General features: G+C 45.4%; 1 protein-coding gene across 8 annotated transcripts in view; it reads left to right on the top strand.

Moving 5' to 3' along the window:
* The window catches only part of LOC110530452 (adhesion G protein-coupled receptor L2), a 149,572-nt gene extending 126,704 nt beyond the window's left edge, over positions 1–22,868 (top strand). For 2 of the 8 annotated variants that reach the window (XM_036986075.2, XM_036986073.2), the window contains 6 exons: positions 6,948–7,039; positions 9,540–9,708; positions 10,237–10,365; positions 11,114–11,213; positions 15,197–15,325; positions 20,794–22,868. In XM_036986075.2, the coding sequence (XP_036841970.2) occupies positions 6,948–7,039; positions 9,540–9,708; positions 10,237–10,365; positions 11,114–11,213; positions 15,197–15,325; positions 20,794–21,686 (1,512 nt within the window). In that variant the 3' untranslated portion in view covers positions 21,687–22,868. Of the gene's footprint in view, positions 1–6,947; positions 7,040–9,539; positions 9,709–10,236; positions 10,382–11,113; positions 11,214–15,196; positions 15,326–20,118; positions 20,173–20,793 lie in introns of all 8 variants that reach the window. The other 6 variants (XM_036986080.2, XM_036986081.2, XM_090182463.1 and 3 more) reach the window with 4 other exon arrangements.
* The last annotated feature ends 374 nt before the right edge of the window (positions 22,869–23,242 follow it).

Here is a 23,242-nt window from a genome sequence, read left to right as displayed (position 1 = left end):
TCTCTCTGTCTACCTATATCCCTCTCTCTGTCTCTACCTCTATCCCTCTCTCTGTCTCTACCTCTATCCCTCTCTCTGTCTCTACCTCTATCCCTCTCTCTGTCTCTACCTCTATCCCTCGCTCTGTCTCTACCTCTATCCCTCTCTCTGTCTCTACCTCTATCCCTCTCTCTGTCTCTACCTCTATCCCTCTCTCTGTCTCTCCCTTTATCCCTCTCTCTATCCCTCTCTGTCTCTCCTTCTATCCCTCTCTCTCTCCCTCTCTCTGTCTCTCCTTCTATCCCTCTCTCTCTCCCTCTATCCCTCTCTCTGTCTCTCCTTCTATCCCTCTCTCTGTCTCTCCCTATATCCCTCTCTCTGTCTCTCCCTATATCCCTCTCTCTGTCTCTCCCTCTATCCCTCTATCTGTCTCTCCCTCTATCCCTCTCTCTGTCTCTCCCTCTATCCCTCTCTCTGTCTCTCCCTCTATCCCTCTCTCCCTCTATTCCTCTCTCTGTCTCTCCTTCTATCCCTCTCTGTCTCTCCCTCTATCCCTCTCTCTGTCTCTCCTTCTATCCCTCTCTCTGTCTCTCCCTATATCCCTCTCTCTGTCTCTCCCTATATCCCTCTCTCTGTCTCTCCCTCTATCCCTCTATCCCTCTCTCTGTCTCTCCCTCTATCCCTCTCTCTGTCTCTCCCTCTATCCCTCTCTCTGTCTCTCCCTCTATCCCTCTCTCCCTCTATTCCTCTCTCTGTCTCTCCTTCTATCCCTCTCTGTCTCTCCCTCTATTCCTCTCTCTCTCTCCTTCTATCCCTCTCTGTCTCTCCCTCTATCCCTCTCTGTCTCTCCCTCTATCCCTCTCTCTGTCTCTACCTCTATCCCTCTCTCTGTCTCTACCTCTATCCCTCTCTCTGTCTCTACCTCTATCCCTCTCTCTGTCTCTACCTCTATCCCTCTCTCTGTCTCTCCTTCTATCCCTCTCTCTCTCCCTCTCTGTCTCTCCCTCTATCCCTCTCTCTGTCTCTCCCTCTATCCCTCTCTCCCTCTATTCCTCTCTCTGTCTCTCCTTCTATCCCTCTCTGTCTCTCCCTCTATCCCTCTCTCTGTCTCTCCTTCTATTCCTCTCTCTGTCTCTCCCTATATCCCTCTCTGTCTCTCCCTATATCCCTCTCTCTGTCTCTCCCTCTATCCCTCTCTCTGTCTCTCCCTCTATCCCTCTCTCTGTCTCTCCCTCTATCCCTCTCTCTGTCTCTCCCTCTATCCCTCTCTCTGTCTCTCCCTCTCTCTCCCTCTATCCCTCTCTCTGTCTCTCCCTCTATCCCTCTCTCTGTCTCTCCCTCTATCCCTCTCTCCCTCTATTCCTCTCTCTGTCTCTCCTTCTATCCCTCTCTGTCTCTCCCTCTATTCCTCTCTCTCTCTCCTTCTATCCCTCTCTGTCTCTCCCTCTATCCCTCTCTGTCTCTCCCTCTATCCCTCTCTCTGTCTCTACCTCTATCCCTCTCTCTCTCTCCCTTAATGGGGCGGCAGTGGTTAGAGCGTTGGACTAGTAACCGGAAGGTTGCAAGTTCATACCCCCGAGCTGACAAGGTACAAATCTGTCGTTCTGCCCTTGAACAGGCAGTTAACCCACTGTTCCTAGGCCGTCATTGAAAATAAGAATTTGTTCTTAACTGACTTGCCTAGTTAAATAAAGGTAAAATAAAAAAATAAAAATAAAATTATACCTCTCTCTCTATCCCTCTCTCTGTCTCTACCTCTATCCCTCTCTCTCTCTCTCCCTCTATCCCTCTCTCTGTCTCTCCTTATATCCCTCTCTCTGTCTCTACCTCTATCCCTCTCTCTGTCTCTACCTCTATCCCTCTCTCTGTCTCTACCTCTATCCCTCTCTCTGTCTCTACCTATATCCCTCTGTCTCTACCTCTATTCCTCTCTCTGTCTCTACCTCTATCTCTGTCTCTACCTCTATCCCTCTCTCTGTCTCTACCTCTATCCCTCTCTCTGTCTCTACCTCTATCCCTCTCTCTGTCTCTACCTCTATCCCTCTCTCTGTCTCTCCCTCTATCCCTCTCTCTGTCTCTCCCTTTATCCCTCTCTCTATCCCTCTCTCTGTCTCTCCTTCTATCCCTCTCTCTCTCCCTCTCTGTCTCTCCCTCTATCCCTCTCTATGTCTCTCCTTCTATCCCTCTCTCTCTCCCTCTCTGTCTCTCCCTCTATCCCTCTCTCTGTCTCTCCTTCTATCCCTCTCTCTCTCCCTCTCTGTCTCTCCCTCTCTCTCCCTCTCTCTGTCTCTCCTTCTATCCCTCTCTCTCCCTCTATCCCTCTCTCTGTCTCTCCTTCTATCCCTTTCTCTGTCTCTACCTCTATCCCTCTCTCTGTCTCTACCTCTATCCCTCTCTCTGTCTCTCCCTTTATCCCTCTCTCTATCCCTCTCTCTGTCTCTCCTTCTATCCCTCTCTCTCTCCCTCTCTGTCTCTCCCTCTATCCCTCTCTCTGTGTCTCCTTCTATCCCTCTCTCTCTCTCCCTCTCTGTCTCTCCTTCTATCCCTCTCTCTCCCTCTATCCCTATCTCTGTCTCTCCTTCTATCCCTCTCTCTGTCTCTCCCTATATCCCTCTCTCTGTCTCTCCCTCTATCCCTCTCTCTGTCTCTCCCTATATCCCTCTCTCTGTTTCTCCCTCTATTCCTCTCTCTCTCTCCTTCTATCCCTCTCTGTCTCTCCCTCTATTCCTCTCTCTCTCTCCTTTATCCCTCTCTGTCTCTCCCTCTATCCCTCTCTGTCTCTCCCTCTATCCCTCTCTCTGTCTCTACCTCTATCCCTCTCTCTGTCTATACCTCTCTCTGTCTCTACCTCTATCCCTCTCTCTGTCTCTCCCTTTATCTCTCTCTCTCTCCCTCTATCCCTCTCTCTGTCTCTCCCTCTATCCCTCTCTCCCTCTATTCCTCTCTCTCTCTCCTTCTATCCCTCTCTGTCTCTCCCTCTATCCCTCTCTGTCTCTCCCTCTATCCCCCTCTCTGTCTCTCCCTCTATCCCTCTCTCTGTCTCTACCTCTATCCCTCTCTCTCTCTCTCCCTCTATCCCTCTCTCTGTCTCTCCTTATATCCCTCTCTCTGTCTCTACCTCTATCCCTCTCTCTGTCTCTACCTCTATCCCTCTCTCTGTCTCTACCTCTATCCCTCTCTCTGTCTCTACCTATATCCCTCTGTCTCTACCTCTATTCCTCTCTCTGTCTCTACCTCTATCTCTGTCTCTACCTCTATCCCTCTCTCTGTCTCTACCTCTATCCCTCTCTCTGTCTCTACCTCTATCCCTCTCTCTGTCTCTACCTCTATCCCTCTCTCTGTCTCTCCCTCTATCCCTCTCTCTGTCTCTCCCTTTATCCCTCTCTCTATCCCTCTCTCTGTCTCTCCTTCTATCCCTCTCTCTCTCCCTCTCTGTCTCTCCCTCTATCCCTCTCTCTGTCTCTCCTTCTATCCCTCTCTCTCTCCCTCTCTGTCTCTCCCTCTCTCTCCCTCTCTCTGTCTCTCCTTCTATCCCTCTCTCTCCCTCTATCCCTCTCTCTGTCTCTCCTTCTATCCCTTTCTCTGTCTCTACCTCTATCCCTCTCTCTGTCTCTACCTCTATCCCTCTCTCTGTCTCTCCCTTTATCCCTCTCTCTATCCCTCTCTCTGTCTCTCCTTCTATCCCTCTCTCTCTCCCTCTCTGTCTCTCCCTCTATCCCTCTCTCTGTGTCTCCTTCTATCCCTCTCTCTCTCTCCCTCTCTGTCTCTCCTTCTATCCCTCTCTCTCCCTCTATCCCTCTCTCTGTCTCTCCTTCTATCCCTCTCTCTGTCTCTCCCTATATCCCTCTCTCTGTCTCTCCCTCTATCCCTCTCTCTGTCTCTCCCTATATCCCTCTCTCTGTTTCTCCCTCTATTCCTCTCTCTCTCTCCTTCTATCCCTCTCTGTCTCTCCCTCTATTCCTCTCTCTCTCTCCTTTATCCCTCTCTGTCTCTCCCTCTATCCCTCTCTGTCTCTCCCTCTATCCCTCTCTCTGTCTCTACCTCTATCCCTCTCTCTGTCTATACCTCTCTCTGTCTCTACCTCTATCCCTCTCTCTGTCTCTCCCTTTATCTCTCTCTCTCTCCCTCTATCCCTCTCTCTGTCTCTCCCTCTATCCCTCTCTCCCTCTCTCTCTCTCCCTCTATCCCTCTCTCCCTCTATTCCTCTCTCTCTCTCCTTCTATCCCTCTCTGTCTCTCCCTCTATCCCTCTCTGTCTCTCCCTCTATCCCCCTCTCTGTCTCTCCCTCTATCCCTCTCTCTGTCTCTACCTCTATCCCTCTCTCTGTCTATACCTCTATCCCTCTCTCTGTCTCTACCTCTATCCCTCTCTCTGTCTCTCCCTTTATCTCTCTCTCTCTCCCTCTATCCCTCTCTCTGTCTCTCCCTCTATCCCTCTCTCCCTCTATTCCTCTCTCTCTCTCCTTCTATCCCTCTCTGTCTCTCCCTCTATCCCCCTCTGTCTCTCCCTCTATCCCTCTCTCTGTCTCTACCTCTATCCCTCTCTCTCTCTCTCCCTCTATCCCTCTCTCTGTCTCTCCTTATATCCCTCTCTCTGTCGCTACCTCTATCCCTCTCTCTGTCTCTACCTCTATCCCTCTCTCTGTCTCTACCTGTATCCATCTCTCTGTCTCTCCCTTTATCCCTCTCTCTCTCTCTCTCCCTCTATCCCTCTCTCTGTCTCTCCCTTTATCCCTCTCTCTCTCTCTACCTATATCCCTCTCTCTGTCTCTACCTCTATCCCTCTCTCTCTCTCCCTTTATGCCTCTCTCTCTATCCCTCTCTCTGTCTCTACCTCTATCTCTCTCTCTCTCTCTCTCCCTCTATCCCTCTCTCTCTCTTTATATCCCTCTCTCTGTCTCTACCTCTATCCCTCTCTCTGTCTCAACCTTTATCCCTCTCTCTGTCTCTACCTCTCTCCCTATCTCTGTCTCTACCTCTATCCCTCTCTCTGTCTCTACCTCTCTCCCTCTCTCTGTCTCTACCTCTATCCCTCTCTCTGTCTCTCCCTTTATCCCTCTCTCTGTCTCTCCTTCTATCCCTCTCTCTCTCCCTCTCCTTCTATCCCCCTCTCTCTCCCTCTGTCTCTCCCTCTATCCCTCTCTCTGTCTCTCCTTCTATCCCTCTCTCTCTCCCTCTCTCTGTCTCTCCTTCTATCCCTCTCTCTCCCTCTATCCCTCTCTCTGTCTCTCCTTCTATCCCTCTCTCTGTCTCTCCCTATATCCCTCTCTCTCTCTCCCTCTTTCTGTCTCTCCCTCTATCCCTCTCTCTAACTCTGCCCTCTCCCTCTTCCACCCCACGTTATTGGTTTCTATTTGAAAAGGATGTATATAGCCACGGCTCTATATTGGCCTGGTGTATTCATGTTTTAGAGTGAGATTATATACTGAACAGCTTTCATAAAATTCAGCCCTCAAGTATATTGCATTTGATCATCTTGGGACAGTATCTCTGCTAGATCAGAATTGCTTTGTATTCCTTCCAGGCCAGGCACTTTTTGTCATTTCTTTCATAGAGAATGTTGTAATAACTGAAAATGCTAAATATATAGAAGTATAAAAAGATAGAATATTTACTGAACAATTGTTTTCATTGAGGTTTTAATGTCCCATATCCCTCCTTCCCCTGGTGGCGATGGGCCTCCCTGTGCTTACAGACAAACATCCTGAAGTCATGGAAACCTTTCTGAATGTATAGCTTAGAATATGAAGCTGTTTTTCCTGGCTTACAGACAAACATCCTGAAGTCATGGAAACCTTTCTGAATGTATAGCTTAGAATATGGAGCTGTTTTTCCTGGCTTACAGACAAACATCCTGAAGTCATGGAAACCTTTCTGAATGTATAGCTTAGAATATGAAGCTGTTTTTCCTGGCTTACAGACAAACATCCTGAAGTCATGGAAACCTTTCTGAATGTATAGCTTAGAATATGGATCTGTTTTTCCTGGCTTACAGACAAACATCCTGAAGTCATGGAAACCTTTCTGAATGTATAGCTTAGAATATGAAGCTGTTTTTCCTGGCTTACAGACAAACATCCTGAAGTCATGGAAACCTTTCTGAATGTATAGCTTAGAATATGGATCTGTTTTTCCTGGCTTACAGACAAACATCCTGAAGTCATGGAAACCTTTCTGAATGTATAGCTTAGAATATGGAGCTGTTTTTCCTGGCTTACAGACAAACATCCTGAAGTCATGGAAACCTTTCTGAATGTATAGCTTAGAATATGGAGCTGTTTTTCCTGGCTTACAGACAAACATCCTGAAGTCATGGAAACCTTTCTGAATGTATAGCTTAGAATATGGATCTGTTTTTCCTGGCTTACAGACAAACATCCTGAAGTCATGGAAACCTTTCTGAATGTATAGCTTAGAATATGGATCTGTTTTTCCTGGCTCCAGACCTTTGTTTCTACAATATGGCGTTCTGGTCTCTCTCTCGTTCTGTGTTCTGTTTTTGCTGTATTAGATGAACATTCCCATGCTGTGATGAGTAATAACACGTGTTTGGCACCAGACTGCTTGGCCAAGGCCTGAGGTGTTGTGCGTTACGTCAGCCATAGGAGTGGGAAGGGGCATTCGAGGCACTTTATCATAGCCAGTGTTAGTGGAGCTGGAGACCAAAGCTACGCTACATCCTCTCTATTCTCACATTTGGGAGTCTGTTTTAAAGATTGAACGTTTCATATCCCTCTTGGTGTAACACAATAATGTTGATGTGTTATTATTACATGATCTCAGTGAGTCACTAAACATGTAGGCGACATGCTGCTTGCTAAATGTATTTGCCTATTTGTGTACGAACGACCCTGGTTTGGGTCTAAGTTACCATGAAATGTAGGCGACATGCATTGCTGCTCATACCAGGAAATGAATGCCGTGCCTCCAGTGTGGTGTGTCAACCTCGCTGTGCCTCTGTTTTGACAGCTCAATCTCATCTTCCTGGTGGTGACCATGTACAAGATGGTGAAGCACTCCACTTCTATGAAACCCGACTCGACCCGGCTGGGCGGTATCAGGTGAGAGGGGGTTCTGAGGTCACTCTGGAGATGATGTGAAGGCTGATACTACTGGTTTTGTGTCAGCTCAGTTTGAAGTGAGAAACCAATGTCTTGCGTGCTGTCCTGTTCCCAGCCAAGGCCCTGCTTGTGTGATATTGAATGGTTTATTTGGTGTATTTGACCTTAGAATTACATCTCAATAACCCATAACTGGAGTGGACAAATATTTTCCTTTCAGATTTGATTTCTATCCTCAGGTGTTATTTTTTGGGGGCTAGTGTTTATGAGGGCAGTGTTTGCACTATGCGGGGGTTACATTGCCTCTTTCATTTCTTCATAACTGCATCCCTGAACTCTTGTATCAGTTGCTCCTGTGGTCGTTTACAGGTTCCCCTGGAACACTGGCTTAAACATGTGGCTTGTAGATGAATGTGTGGGGTGGAGGAACTGGAGTTGTACCCACATCTTTATTCAAACAGCCTGTCATTCCAGGGAATTGGATAAAAGAAGAGTCTAAGCTTTTAAAAGCAGAGAAATCGTTGAATTGACCTCTATCAAGCTGTCCTGGTTAAGAATGTAGTTTAAAGAGGGTCTGCTTTCAAAGATAGCAGGCTCATTCAAACAAATCATTCAAAAGATGCAAAACTCATTAAACTGTCATTAATTGGAGTCCACCTCTAATCGACCAATTATTTACTCCTGCAAAGTTAGATTTGTAACTTTCCACAAGACTTTGAAATAATAAGTCAATTGAGGTTTGAAAAGCATAAAGAGCCAGAATACCCACACCCAAAATACCATTAAATAATGAACAATGTACACACTGACACAAAAGCGCAACTAATCTGTAGCATCTCTCGCTATTTCGGGTTTGTATTGTCTTTTGTCTCTCTGAAAGTCAAAAGACGTGGTGTCTGGTTTTCTCTAGTCTCCTTTTCTCTCTTTTTCTCTCTTCCGTGGAGGCTCAGTCCTTTTCTGCTGTGTATCGATGGCTCCCGTTGCCAGCCGTCGCCATTGGAACTTACCGTTGGCTATCTGATTCTCTTTGGGCTTTCCTGGAACCTCATGTGAGAAACATGCTGTGTTTGCGGTTTCTGTTTAGCCAACCAACCCTGAGAAGAAACAGGGAAACATAGTTTGACTGTGTCGGAGGACCTCAGTTCATTCCAAATCTACGTATCAGCATGTATGGGTTGTACTCTATGTACACTGAACAAAAAAATGTACTCAACATGTCAAGTGTTGGTTTCATGAGCTGAAATAAAAGATCCCCGAATTGTTCCATATGCACAAAAAGCTTATTTCTCTCAAATGTGCACAAATTTTTTACATCCCTGTTAGTGAGCATTTCTCCTTTGCCAAGATAATCCATCCACCTGACAGGTGTGGCATATCAAGAAGCTGATTAAACAGCATGATCATTACACAGGTGCATCTTGTGCTGGGGGCAATAAAAGCCAACTCGAAAATGTGACGTTTTGTCACACAACACAATTCTACAGATGTCTCAAGTTTTGAGGGAGCATGCAAGTGGCATGCTGACTGCAGGAATATCCACCAGAGCTGTTGCCAGAGAATTTAATCTTAATTTCTCTACCAGAAGCCGCCTCCAACATCGTTTTAGAGAATTCGGCAGTACATCCAACCGGCCTCACAACCGCAGACCACGTGTATAGCGACGTGTGGGCGAGCGGTTTGCTGATGTCAATGTTGTGAACAGAGTGCCCCATGGTGGAGTTATGGTATGGGCAGGTATAAGCTACAGACAACGAACACAATTGCGTTTTACCGATGGCAATTTGAATGCACAGAGGTACCGTGACAAGATCCTGAGGCCCATTGTCGTGCCGATCATCCTCCGCCATCACCTCATGTTTCAGAATGATAATTCACGTCCCCATGTCACAAGGATCTGTACACCTTTCCTGGAAGCTGAAAATGTCCCAGTTCTTCCATGGTCTGCGTACTCAGCAGACATGTCACATATTGAGCATGTTTGGGATGCTCTGGATGGACGTGTTCCAGTTCTCACCAATACCCAGAAACTTCCCACAGCCATTGTAGAGGAGTGGGACAACATTCCACAGGTCACAATCAACAACCTGAAGAACTCTATGCGAAGGAGATGTCGAGCTGCATGAAGCAAATGGTGGTCGGTTTTCTGATCCACACCCCTACTTTAAAAAAAAGTTATCTGTGACCAACAGATGCATATCTGTCTTCCCAGTCATGTGAAATCAATAGATTAGGACCTAATTTATTTATTTAAATTGACTGATTACCTTATATGAACTGTAACTCAGTAAAATGTTTGAAATTGTTGCATATTGCGTTTATATTTTTGTTCAGTGTATAGACATGTCCAGAAGGAGGAATACTAACATGGCCCCCTCTCTCCCCACAGAACAAATCCTTAGGAACCGAACAGAGAGCAACTTCAAATGAATGAAAGATGAAATCAAGGCAGCCGCTTCAGTTATTATTAATGATTGTGATCAATATTGTTTGTGTGTTTCAGATCCTGGGTGCTCGGAGCTTTCGCCCTGCTCTTTCTCCTGGGCCTGACCTGGTCCTTTGGTCTGTTCTTCCTCAACGAGTCCTCCGTTGTCATGGCGTACCTCTTCACCATCTTCAACACTCTGCAAGGGATGTTCATCTTTATCTTTCACTGCCTCCTCCAGAAAAAGGTAAGGATTTAATGCCAATGGCTTATATAAAGATAATGCTGCAGACTCTAACAAGCACTGCATTTTGTACGTCAATGTTTGAATATAAGACCAGCTTTCCTCACCAGAAGTGGGAAATAACCTTTCTAATGACCAGTTTCCCAAAGAAATAAGATTACTGAATGTATCTATGTGTACTTAAGTCCAAGGCAAAATATATGCTTCTCATTTCAATGTCTGCTGTCTCTTGACATTTAAGACTATCTCTGATATTAGCACCGCTTCTATGTCATATTTGCCCCCCTGGAAACCCCCCTCTGTGTGAGATTTGAATGTGTCATCATGGCGGACGCGATAGGCCTATCTCCAGAGACACGCCATTTGAACTGCTGCTGTCGGCTTGGTGGCATTTGATAAAGATATGGATTTTGTGGCTTTGTTGGAAAGCTTTCCTCTCTCTATCGCTCTCTGGAGTCGACTGTCACTGTTGTGGTGTCTCTGAGCTCACTGTGTCTCTGTCGCTCTGCCCTGATCCTGTGCCCGCTGCAGGTCCGTAAAGAGTACAGCAAATGCTTCCGCCAGTCCCAGTGCTGCGGAGGTCTGCCTTCTGAAGGGTCCCACAGCTCGGCCAAGGCGGCCACGTCTCGATCCACCGCACGCTACTCCTCCGCCACACAGGTACAGTACATACTAGGTACGGTACAGCAGCGGGCAGTTGGATTATATATACCCTTTTTTCTATCCTTTCTTTCTATGGAGAGGGAAACGAGGTTTCTTTTTCTAGTCTTTCTCCTGTTGCATGCTAGCACGCCAAGGACCAGCATGAACACTTGAATGTACCTTCTCTCAACCCTTTCTTTATTGAGAGCAGTACTCTAGTACACTTCAGGAACTGTATTTGCCCAGAGAGAAATTGTTTTGCGGCATAGGAGGGAAAGGCCAGTCGTGGTCTTTCTCTCCTGTTGCATGCTAACACATAGAGGGAAGAGTCTGTATTGAGTTAAAGGTGGTCGTTCTGATCCTCTTGTGTGAAGTTGCCTTCTCTCTTTCCACTGAGGGTGAAAGGGGGAGCTCACGCCTTGTTCTCCTGCTGCATGCTAGCATACAGAGGGAACAGGGAAGGATACCAGCGTTGAAGATTAAAGTTGCGTCCGAAATGGCACCCTATTCCCTATTTTGTGTACTACTTTTGACAAGAGTCCTATGGGCCCTGGTCAAAAGTAGTGCACCATAAAGGGAATAGGGTGTCATTTCGCATGCATCCATTTTGTTTTGGAGGTTGTTCTTGTAATCCATTGTGTTTGCTTGCTGCCTTCACAGAGCATTTTTCTTGTGGTCTTTTTCTGTTGCATGATAGCATGTAAAGGGAAGTGACATCAGTGTTTAAGGTTATTCTAAAATGTGTGTTGTTGTTTACCTCCTCCAGAGTCGTATCAGGAGGATGTGGAACGACACGGTGAGGAAGCAGACCGAATCCTCCTTCATCTCCGGAGACATCAACAGCACCTCCACCCTGAACCACCAGGGTAAGACTGGCCCCTCTGGCTCCTCTGGCTCTATCTACACATGTTATGTTCTCTCTGTTATGGGCCCTTGAATAGACAACAAGTGCCTGAATAAATATGGCAGATGCAGATTTTATTTTTATGTATTTAACCTTTTATTTAACAAGTCAATGATGATGCTCTTCATTCAAGGAGGCAGCTTTGTGGTAAAATGATAAATGTTTACTCAATATTGCTAGTGTCTGTCCTTATTACAAAAAAAACATAAACAACAAATAAAATACAGGTTATTCAGCAGCAAGTAAACAAATACAGGCTAAACACATGTTTTATGACGACTCAAAGTTCACGTCAATGTGTCTTTTGGTGGTCGATCTGCACAGCTGCTACTTGTTGGATGAGAGAAGTGTTACATTGCTACTTAGTCTGGCTTCAAGTGGCAGTGATGAGAAGCTGGTGTTGTGTGTTCAACTCTGGACGACCCTGACTGACTGGCTACAGGGGCTCTGCTGGCTGTGCACTGACTCATCCTCACCCTGGCCTGGTCTCCTGATGATTTTCAGCCATGAGACAGAGAGAGCGCGACAGAGAGAGCGCGAGAGAGAGAGAGCGCGAGAGAGAGAGAGCGAGAGAGAGAGAGAGCGCGAGAGAGAGAGCGTGAGAGAGAGAGAGCGCGAGAGAGAGAGCGCGAGAGAGAGAGAGCGTGAGAGAGAGAGAGAGAGAGCGAGAGAGAGAGCACGAGAGAGAGAGCGCGAGAGAGAGAGCCCGAAAGAGAGAGAGCACGAAAGAGAGAGAGCACGAAAGAGAGAGCGCGCGCGAGAGAGAGCGCACGAAAGAGAGAGCGCGAGAGAGAGAGAGAGCACGAAAGAGAGTGAGAGAGAGAGAGAGCACGAGAGAGAGAGAGCGCGCGAGAGAGAGAGCGGGAGAGAGAGAGCGCGCGAGAGAGAGAGAGAGCGCGAGACAGACATAGACGGGAGAGAAAGACAAACAGACAGAGGGGGGAGATGGAGAGAGACTGACAGAGAGAATAAGAAAGAGGAGAGGTAGAGAGAGAGGGGAAAGAGAGACAGAGGACAGAGGAAGAGAGTGAGGGCGAGGTCACAGAGAGGCTTAACATGATACAGCTCAGACTTGCACTGTAAAATAGATTTTAACTTCTGTCCCCCTTATCAGTGCCAGCATTAAGCTCCCTTAATCACCACTGATAAGAAATGAGATATTGTTTTCAATGACTGGACATTGCTATTATACATTATACTTATAGATAGATGCATTATGTACACTTCCATTATGTGGGAGCACAGTGATGTCGGTGTGTAGTCCCCACATTATCAGTTTGATTGTATAGTCCATACAGTCCACTGACTCTAGACTGTAAAGTGGCTGTTTACAATGACATGTTTTATATGACTACTGTAATCAGATTTTAGACCTGCACACTGTAAAAAATAAAAAAAGTTTAAAAAAGAAGGAATAATCCAAAACTGAGGCTTGAATGCAAAATAAATATGTTTATAAAAACATCATGGTGCCCAGAAAACAATCTATTCCAGTATACTTCTTTTGATTCCTAGGCACCTGGAACAGACACTATTCAGTAGTAAAGATCTTCAAAGAGTGCAGATGGCCTCTTATCATTACTGAAATCATACGGAATATTTTGACTCCCACTTTAAAATGTAGTCCCTACAGTAGTATTTATTTATTAGTCAAGTATTTGTTTTACAGAGAGCACTGAGAAAGCACAATGTTTTTAGTACGTGTTTGCTTGGTACTTTCTGGTGGTACAGAATGTGGCTTTGTTTATAGCGACTCACTTGTTGCGGACAATATTGCTTGCTGTTCTGTGAAATTAAATCTGGAGAATACGATGTGTAGACATGATTTAAACATCAACTACCCAGCCTGTTGCATTTACTGAAGAAGCACACTGCTGCAAACCCTATACTGATGGTACTTTTTACTCTGGCCTCTTTCTCTTCATCTCCTCTTCCCTTATTTACTCTCCTGCCTTGTCTTTTAAATATAATCAAATATACAGTGCCTTGCGAAAGTATTCGGCCCCCTTGAACTTTGCGACCTTTTGCCACATTTCAGGCTTCAAACATAAAGATATAAAACTGTATTTTTTTGTGAAGAATCAACAACAAGTGGGACACAATCATGAAGTGGAACGACATTTATTGGATATTTCAAACTTTTTTAACAAATCAAAAACTGAAAAATTGGGCGTGCAAAATTATTCAGCCCCTTTACTTTCAGTGCAGCAAACTCTCTCCAGAAGTTCAGTGAGGATCTCTGAATGATCCAATGTTGATCTAAATGACTAATGATGATAAATACAATCCACCTGTGTGTAATCAAGTCTCCGTATAAATGCACCTGCACTGTGATAGTCTCAGAGGTCCGTTAAAAGCGCAGAGAGCATCATGAAGAACAAGGAACACACCAGGCAGGTCCGGAATACTGTTGTGAAGAAGTTTAAAGCCGGATTTGGATACAAAAAGATTTCCCAAGCTTTAAACATCCCAAGGAGCACTGTGCAAGCGATAATATTGAAATGGAAGGAGTATCAGACCACTGCAAATCTACCAAGACCTGGCCGTCCCTCTAAACTTTCAGCTCATACAAGGAGAAGACTGATCAGAGATGCAGCCAAGAGGCCCATGATCACTCTGGATGAACTGCAGAGATCTACAGCTGAGGTGGGAGACTCTGTCCATAGGACAACAATCAGTCGTATATTGCACAAATCTGGCCTTTATGGAAGAGTGGCAAGAAGAAAGCCATTTCTTAAAGATATCCATAAAAAGTGTCGTTTAAAGTTTGCCACAAGCCACCTGGGAGACACACCAAACATGTGGAAGAAGGTGCTCTGGTCAGATGAAACTAAAAATTGAACTTTTTGGCAACAATGCAAAACGTTATGTTTGGCGTAAATGCAACACAGCTCATCACCCTGAACACACCATCCCCACTGTCAAACATGGTGGTGGCAGCATCATGGTTTGGACCTGCTTTTCTTCAGCAGGGACAGGGAAGATGGTTAAAATTGATGGGAAGATGGATGGAGCCAAATACAGGACCATTCTGGAAGAAAACCTGATGGAGTCTGCAAAAGACCTGAGACTGGGACGAAGATTTGTCTTCCAACAAGACAATGATCCAAAACATAAAGCAAAATCTACAATGGAATGGTTCAAAAATAAACATATCCAGGTGTTAGAATGGCCAAGTCAAAGTCCAGACCTGAATCCAATCGAGAATCTGTGGAAAGAACTGAAAACTGCTGTTCACAAATGCTCTCCATCCAACCTCACTGAGCTCGAGCTGTTTTGCAAGGAGGAATGGGGAAAAAATTCAGTCTCTCGATGTGCAAAACTGATAGAGACATACGCCAAGCGACTTACAGCTGTAATCGCAGCAAAAGGTGGCGCTACAAAGTATTAACTTAAGGGGGCTGAATAATTTTGCACGCCCAATTTTTCAGTTTTTGATTTGTTAAAAAAGTTTGAAATATTCAATAAATGTCGTTCCACTTCATGATTGTGTCCCACTTGTTGTTGATTCTTCACAACAAAATACAGTTTTATGTCTTTATCTTTGAAGCCTGAAATGTGGCAAAAGGTCGCAAAGTTCAAGGGGGCCGAATACTTCCGCAAGGCACTGTAATTAGATACTAGTGTTTCTCCTCCCTCACTCACATCCTCTCTCCCTCTCTCACTCACTGTCTCCCTCCCTCTCTCACTCACTGTCTCCCTCTCTCACTCACTGTCTCCCTTTATCACTCACTGTCTCCCTTTCTCACTCACTGTCTCCCTCTCTCACTCACTGTCTCCCTCTCTCACTCTGTTTCCCTTTCTCTCCTGCTGTTCTTACAGGGTTGACTGACAACTACTTCTTAACATACCCTCTCTCCCCCTTTCTCCCCTCTTTCTCACTATCCTGCCTCGTCTTTCCTCCCTCCCTCCCTCCCTCCCTCACTCTTTCCTTCCTTCTTACAGGAATGACTGGCAACTACCTCCTAACTAACCCTCTGCTCCGAGCCCACGACCCTAACAACCCCTATAACAACCTGCTGGCTGAGACGGTGGTGTGCAACGCCCCCTCCCCTCCGGCATTTCACCCACCAGGTGCATGGTGACCTCTAACCTTTCTCCCTATGTTGATCTGTCTTTCTCTGTGTCTGAAATTGAACCATATTCCCTGTGTGGTGTGTTACCTTGATAAGTTTGACTCTAGTCAAAATGAGTGCACTATATAGGGAATAGGGTGCCTTGTGGACACACTTTGTTTTGTTTTAGTGTGTGTTTGAAACTAATTGTAATAGCAGTTGTTTGTGGGGTTGTGGCCCCTACACAGCATGTGTTGAGAAGTCTTGCTGTCGATTGTAGGGTTGCCCTTCCTCTCCTCTCATTACCACAGAACTTTATTTCATTGTTATCTAGTATACAAGCTGTGCTTTGTAACACCCAACCAGATGCGGTTGAGAAAGGTCAGTGCTATCTTATCAAGACTACTCCAACAGTCATTTATTGGAAATCAGATGCATTTATTCCGTTTATATATTATATCTTATTATTTACCATTCTCCTCCTACACCTGTTGATGCTACATGTATAGCAGGTTCAATGGCATTATAAAAAAAGAATGTCTTGACTACAAACCGTTTGATTTTAATTTTGTCAGTGTCTGTGTAGCGTGAACCAGATACGCTCTCTATCAGACTAAAGGAGGAAGCCCAATAAAAAACACAGGAGTACAAGACGCAGTGCAGGCAGAATTATACCCCTCAGATATGCAGAGGCATTTGATGATGAAAGAGGAGAGGATGGAAGGAAAGGAAGCAGCACCAGGATGAATGTGTGGAGGGAGGGAAGAAGGGAAGAGAAGGATACAGGAGAACATGCAGAAACTGTAGTTGTTCGCTCCGATTTGGCAGGTCTCCAATTTCGCTCGCTTCACACTGAGAACACTTAAGGCAAATCATCTGCCTTTTTCTCTGGAGGTTGGAAAGAGTTCGGAACCTACCATGAACAGATTGTCACAGAAATCAGACATTTCATGATATCGTTGCTATTTCATTACAATCAATATACCAACGGCCATAATCAAAACACCACAAATGTATCTAGAATCTACAAATAGCCCCACGCCACGTGCAAAGCAAACAATGCTTTTGAGACATTAAAATTCACAGTCATCATAGGTAATTACAGTATAAGATAACTTATTCTAGTTGAGCGATGGTAATAAATTAACAGTGACAGAGTCTAATTAACAGGTTATTGTATGCGTCAGTGTGATCATCCCATGACCTGCCAAAGCACATCATCAGCCCTCTGTACAGGCCTGGCTGAATCATGGAAATACATGAAAGACACAGCCAATCATAAGGGAGATAGTCCACATACCTGCATCCTCAAACACAACAGATACTATTATTAATGACTAACAGTTGAAAGACATGAAACACTTAGGAATGGACCTCAATAGATGTTGACTGGTTTGGGTGTAACTTCCTAACAGACAGATGTCAAGTAGTGTTATATGTGGTGATGGGGGGGTGTATACAGTTACAGATCAGGAAATTATTTTTGACGATATTTTTGTGCTACTTGGCTGTACCTGCAGCAGAACTGATCAGAACGTGTTTTCTCATGTCTCTCTGGTCCCTCTGCAGCAGACATATGGGGAGGAATATGTTTGGAACATCGATTCGCAATGAAATCGCAGTATGAAATTGCAATACATATAGAATCGTGAGAATCGCAATACATATCGTATCGGCACCTAAGTATCGTGATAATATCGTATCGTGAAGTCCCTGGCAATTCCCAGGCCTAGGTATATAATGGTGAATCACCCAGCGATCGGTAAGCTGCTCTGACAGCTGACGCTTAAAGTTAGAGAGGGAGATGTAAGTCTCCAACTTCAGTGATTTTTGCAATTCGTTCCAGTCATTGGCAGCAGGGAACTGGGAGGAAAGGCGGCCAAAGTAGGTGTTGGCTTTTGGGATGACCAGTGAAATATACCTGCTGGAGCTCGTGCTACGGGTGGGTGTTGCTATGGTGACCAGTGAGCTGAGATAAGGCGGCACTTTACCTAGCAAAGACTTATAGATGACCTGGAGCCAGTGGGTTTGGCGACAAATATGTAGCGAGAGCCAGCCAACGAGAGCATACAGGTCGCAGTGGTGGGTAGTATATGGGGCTTTGGTTACAAAACGGATGGCACTGTGATAGACTGCATCCAATTTGCTGAGTAGCGTGTTGGAGCCTTTTTTGTCAATTACATCGCCGAAGTCAAGGATCGGTAGGATGGTCAGTTTTACGAGGGTATGTTTGGCAGCATGAGTGAAGGAGGCTTTGTTGCGAAATAGGAAGCCAATTCTAGATTTAATTTTGGATTGGAGATGCTTAATATGACTCTGGAAGGAGAGTTTACAATCTAGCCAGACACCTAGGTTTTTATAGTTGTCCACATACTCTAAGTCAGAACCGTCCAGAGTAGTGATGCTAGGCGCGCGGCAATCGTTTGAAGAGCATGCATTTCGTTTTACTAGCATTTACAGTAAGAGCAGTTGGAGGCCACGGAAGGAGTGTTGTATGGCATTGAAGCTAGTCTGGAGGTTAGTTAACACAGTGTCCAAAGAAGGGCCAGTGGTATACAGAATGGTGTTGTCTGCATAGAGGTGGATCAGAGAAACACCAGCAGCAAGAGTGACATCATTGATATATACAGAGAAAAGAGTCGGCCCGAGAATTGAACCCTGTGGCACCCCCATAGAGACTGCAGTGGTCCGGACAACAGGCCCTCCGATTTGACACACTGACTCTATCTGAGAAGTAGTTAGTGAACCAGGCGAGGCAGTCATTAGAGAAACCAAGGCTGTTGAGTCTGCCGATAAGAATGCGGTGATTGACCGAGTCGAAAGCCTTGGCCAGGTCGATGAAGACGGCTGCACAGTACTGTCTTTTATCTATGGCGGTTATGATAAAGTTTAGGACTTTGAGCGTGGCTGAGGTGCACCTGTGACCTGCTCGGAAACCAGAATATATAGCGAAGAAGGTACGGTGGGATTCGAAATGGTCGGGGATCTGTTTGTTCACTTGGCTTTCGAAGACCTTACAAAGTCAGGACAGGATGGATATAGGTCTGTAACAGTTTAGATCTAGAGTGTCTCCCCCTTTGAAGAGGGAATCTTTGGGAATCTCAAGACGATATGAGAGGTTGAACAGACTAGTAATAGGGGTTGCAACAATGGCGGCAGATAATTTTAGGAAGAGAGGGTCCAGATTGTCTAGACCAGCTGATTAGTAGAGATCCAGATTTTGCAGCTCTATCAGAACATCAGCTGTCTGGATTTGGGTGAAGGTTTTTCTGCTCTTTTGCACACCAGCATTTCTACCAGCATTTCTACTTGCACATCCTCATCTGCACATCTATCACGCCAGTGTTAATTGCTAAATTGTAATTACTTCGCCACTATGGCCTATTTATTGCCTTACCTCCTTACTTCATTTGCACACACTGTATACAGATTTTTATATTGTGTTATTGACTGTACGTTTGTTTATTCCATGTGTAACTCTGTGTTGTTGTATGTGTCGCACTGCTTTGCTTTATCTTGGCCAGGTCGCAGTTGTAAATGAGAACTTGTTCTCAACTGGCCTACCTGGTTAAATAAAGGTGAAATAGAAAATAAATAAAAAGTGTGAAGTATTGAAGAGGCTCAAGTTGAAAATGTTAGCTTATTCCTAATGTGTTCTGCTGTAGTCGTTATAGATGATCCTCCCCATCCTGAAGGATCAACATGGCTTCTATGAAGTGTATTAATGCAAAGGTAATGCAGTGCAGATGTTCATTTGCTGCAGTAACGGTAGAGAGAACGTCTTGGGCGAATCTCCGTTGGAATCTTTCCCAGAATGCAGATGTCTGGCTCTGGCGGTGTCCAGTTAAATTCTGTTCACATCACTTACCCCTCTCCCTGTAGAATATCTGTCTGCGTTAAAATGACTGCCCGTGCTTAAACAAATGCAAATCCTGCAGTGGGGCTGTTTTCACGCTATTTCTGTCTTTTTTTTTCGAACCCCCTTTCTTTGCCCTCACACTCCTCCCCCACCCCTCCCTCCCTGTTCCCTCCTTTCACTCTTTAAAAAAAATCTTTGATGTCTGTTTTTACACTCTTTTCTCCCTACTAAAGAGAGAAAGAGACGGTCCTTATCTCCACGGCAGTGTGTGTCACAGCCCAGCTCCAATTTTATTCCTCCATCTCACAGTCAGGTCTATTCAGACTCATTTAACTGAAATCTAAAACTTCAATCTCCCCCCTTTCGCGGAGCTTGAAGCGAGGCAGTCACTAACTGCCAAAATACGGCTCTTTTTTTCATCCTCTTCCCTTACTCATTTAGACTGATCCTCCTATTCCAAGTCTTCTTCATCTTCTGCCGACATTCTTCTAGCCAATCTTTGAGCTTCACAAGAGGTTATCAATGTGATCTATTGTGTACAAAGTTTTTCCTTCCCATCTGGGAGAAGTAGATGGATAGAAACCTGTTAAATCAAATCATCCCTCAATCACATTCTAAGCAGAGAGAGAGAGATAGTAATGATATGATAGTGTACTTGCCATTTTAGACTGTAAAGAGGCTGTGATTGCTTGCTGCTGAAACCCCTCCACCTGCCAAGTCCTGGATTCAGTTGTTCTCAGGATTATTTCTCTAGAGCTTTCTCAAATGTTTCAAATTTTTTTCTGATGAATCTGTAAATTCGAGTTAAATCGTTAACTTTTTAAGGGGACCCAAATCTGAGCGGGGCCGACTGAATCCAGGCCTCCTTCTTCTTTTGTCTTATTTCAGTGATTTTCTTGTTTTTTATGCCGCAATAAAAAGCATATGTTTTACTTTTTTTTGTTGCATATCAGCAGTTCTTAGGCCAGATAGCCTGAGCAGACACACTTGATGTGAGTGGTGGCAAAGTGAGTCATTGCACCGTGCCTGTGTCGTGGTTGTGTGTGTGTGTGGGGGGGGGGGGGGGCTGTGCTTGTGTGGCCCCAGTGGGTGAACAAGGTGGCCCTGCGTCTGTGTTCCACATTACTCCTTCTTTTTTCTTTTTTTTTACGGCTGGAATGAATGTTTTATTCATTGTCTCTTTTCTACCTCCACCTCCCCCACAGTATTTCTTTCTCTCATAACCTGTGCTATGATATGTTGATCTTGCTATGTTGTTGCTACCTGGCTAGCTACATTATCAGTGTGTTGTTGCTGGATGTGTAATGTTTATTTATTTTTTTCCTTTCTCATTTGTCGAATATTGTTCAGGATAACTTCAGTATTGGCTATGATAATGTCAGACATGATGATGCAAAATGGAAACAGACATGATAGATAATGATTTCAAATTTGAACCTCTTGAACTGTATATTATGTATAAATATGAAAATTTGAACATAAAAATCGAGTTAGCAACTATTGAAAACACTTAACAGTGAAGTGTCCTGAGCAGTATCAAACTGTATTGTATTGATTTGTAATTTAATATGGATTTATAAACAGTGCTTTAGTGATATCTAATCCTGGTGTCGTACCTCTCGTTGCAGGGCAGCACTCTCTGACCCACAGCAAGGACATCAGTGCCATGGACACCCTCCCCCTCAACGGAAACTTTAACAACTGCTACTCCCTGCGTGACCATGACGATGACTATGAGGACGTTGTGGGCGGGGGTGTGGTCGGGGGTGTGGTCTGCGGCCCAGGGGACCTGGGGGGCCTCAGCCTGGACGACGCTGCCTTCGAGAAGATGATAATCTCTGAGCTGGTTCACAACAACCTGAGGCCCCGCGGGCCCCCTAAGGGCCACAACCCCCACCGAGATAGCAGGGAGAGGGACAGGGACCGGGCCCCTCCCCAGACCAGGGTGACTGGGGACAGGGATAGGGATGGTGGGGGTGGAAGCGGCAGCGAGGATGATGCCATAGTGAACGACCGTGCTGAGGCTTCGTCCCCCCAGAGAGGTAGTATAGTCGGGGTAATTGGAGGTCACCCTACCCTGGAGTTGCTGCTGCACCCCCACCATAAGGAGGCGTTAGAGGCCCCCCTCCTACCCCAGAGGACTCACTCCCTGCTCTACAGCGCCCACAAGGCCCCCAGGAGGGCTGTGGAGGGGCCTGGGGGCCACGGCTCAAAGACAGTGGGGGTGATGGAGGACGGGGACTCCCAGTACACCAGCATGCCCAACCTGAGAGACTCTCCCTCGGCCTCACCCTACCCCCCCGATGAAGCCGACGACCTGTCCCCTTCCCCCAGGAGTGAGGGGGAGGACCTGTACCATAAGAGCATGCCTGAGCTGGTCGATGGGCCCCAGCCCCTGTCTTACTACCACATACACCGGGGCACCAGCGATGGGTGCATTGTGCCCCCCAGCGCTGAGGACTGTGAACCTGAGGGACAGGGCCCCCAGGATGGACAGATGCAGCTCATTACCAGCCTCTGAGCAGGTGGATGGAGGAAGGAGAGGAAACACCTCTCTGGTGTTTTTGCACAGGTTTGAACATATGTATGTGTGTGTGGGCTTTGGTTGATGTCAAGACTATTGCCAGCCCTCACCGGTCCTCCTCCTGGTCCTCCTCTGCACTCCCAATGACCCGTCAGAGCAAGAAGTGAAATGTTTGTGGCTGGTAGGCAGGAGATGGATGGCTTATTCACACATACACTCAGTCACATACAAATGTCCTTTGGACAAGAACTGCTCCGCTCTGCTGTGGGACTACAGAGAAGGAAATGCACAGACTACTCAATGTGTCAGAGAGTAGTCTGTCTGGCGCCATCCCTGTCCAGCTTGCATTTGTATTATATGGAAGAAGAAAAAAAAGATGGTTTCAAACTCCAGGTTTAGAACTTTAGGAACACTGGGGAAGTCTTCCTGGAAGGGTTTCCAGTATGAGGATCTGTTGAGTCATTCCACTCCAGAACCTAGAGTCATTTCACTCCACATTGAGGAATGTCAAATGAAGAACCACTAATTCAGACTCAGGCATTATATTTTCTCTATTGCACATTTAACTGTTGTCAGAGTAACAGCTAAATAAAATATATTTTGCTGTACCACAGTGTAAAAAAAAAAGAGAAAAGAATACAAATGTTGTGGCAACCAATTATACAACCTTTCAATGTTGAGGAGATTGTCCTCAAAACAGGTTGCTCAAACGGTGCAAATGTCTTTTTTCCTCTCACTTGACACGTTGTAGTATGTTTGAGCATAAAATATATCTACTTTTTTGAAAATCTCATAAGAAACAATAGTCACATCTCCGCTTGTGAAGTGCTTTTTGCTTTCATGAATGAAGAGTTTTGGCAGTAATATTTGTTGTTAACACCATGCCATGCACAGATTTGGAGTGAATTGGATCATTGTGTAATTTATTTTACGTGAAAGAAAATAAAAACATTTGTGTCAATGCGATATTTCAAGCATATTACGAGCATATTTCCGCCTTTGACATTAATTTATTAACAGAATTATTGAAAATTTGAAAAATAAAAATGTTTGGGCAGTGCGACTTTCAGCACAGTTTAGATTAAGTTCATTTATTTTGTAAGTGCCCATTGTCAGCTGATATAAAAATTCAACTCTTGTTTGATATCAAATAAATGTGAGATTTTTTCTTGTTTGCAATGGCTCACTGTTACTTTTCTTTCATGTCCAGACATGGAGCAAGATGAGAGCTAAGCTTCTGTTTAGACCTGTAGTCATGGAAAGAAATGTCAACAGGAGAGTTATCTGATTGATCCTGCTCAATAACTTTCATTCAAATATTATTGCCTAGTAAGGTCTTCCAGCCCGTAGGTCCTGCTTGAAGCTGACCACCCAGCTGTTCTTAGTAGACAACGTACGTCTGCTCAGTTCTGCATTTAACTGTGACATACACTTCATTAGACCGTGTGAGATGCCAATTCTCTGTCAGACGTTGGAGTGAGAGAGAGGAGCGGGGGCCGTGGCCAAGGCAGGGCAGAGAGGAGCGGGGGCCGTGGCCAAGGCAGGGCAGAGAG

The sequence above is a fragment of the Oncorhynchus mykiss genome, chromosome 8 (assembly GCF_057628025.1).
Source record: "Oncorhynchus mykiss isolate SJ-2025 chromosome 8, ASM5762802v1, whole genome shotgun sequence".
NCBI lineage: Eukaryota > Metazoa > Chordata > Actinopteri > Salmoniformes > Salmonidae > Oncorhynchus > Oncorhynchus mykiss.
This window is presented reverse-complemented; position numbering and strand designations above follow the sequence as displayed.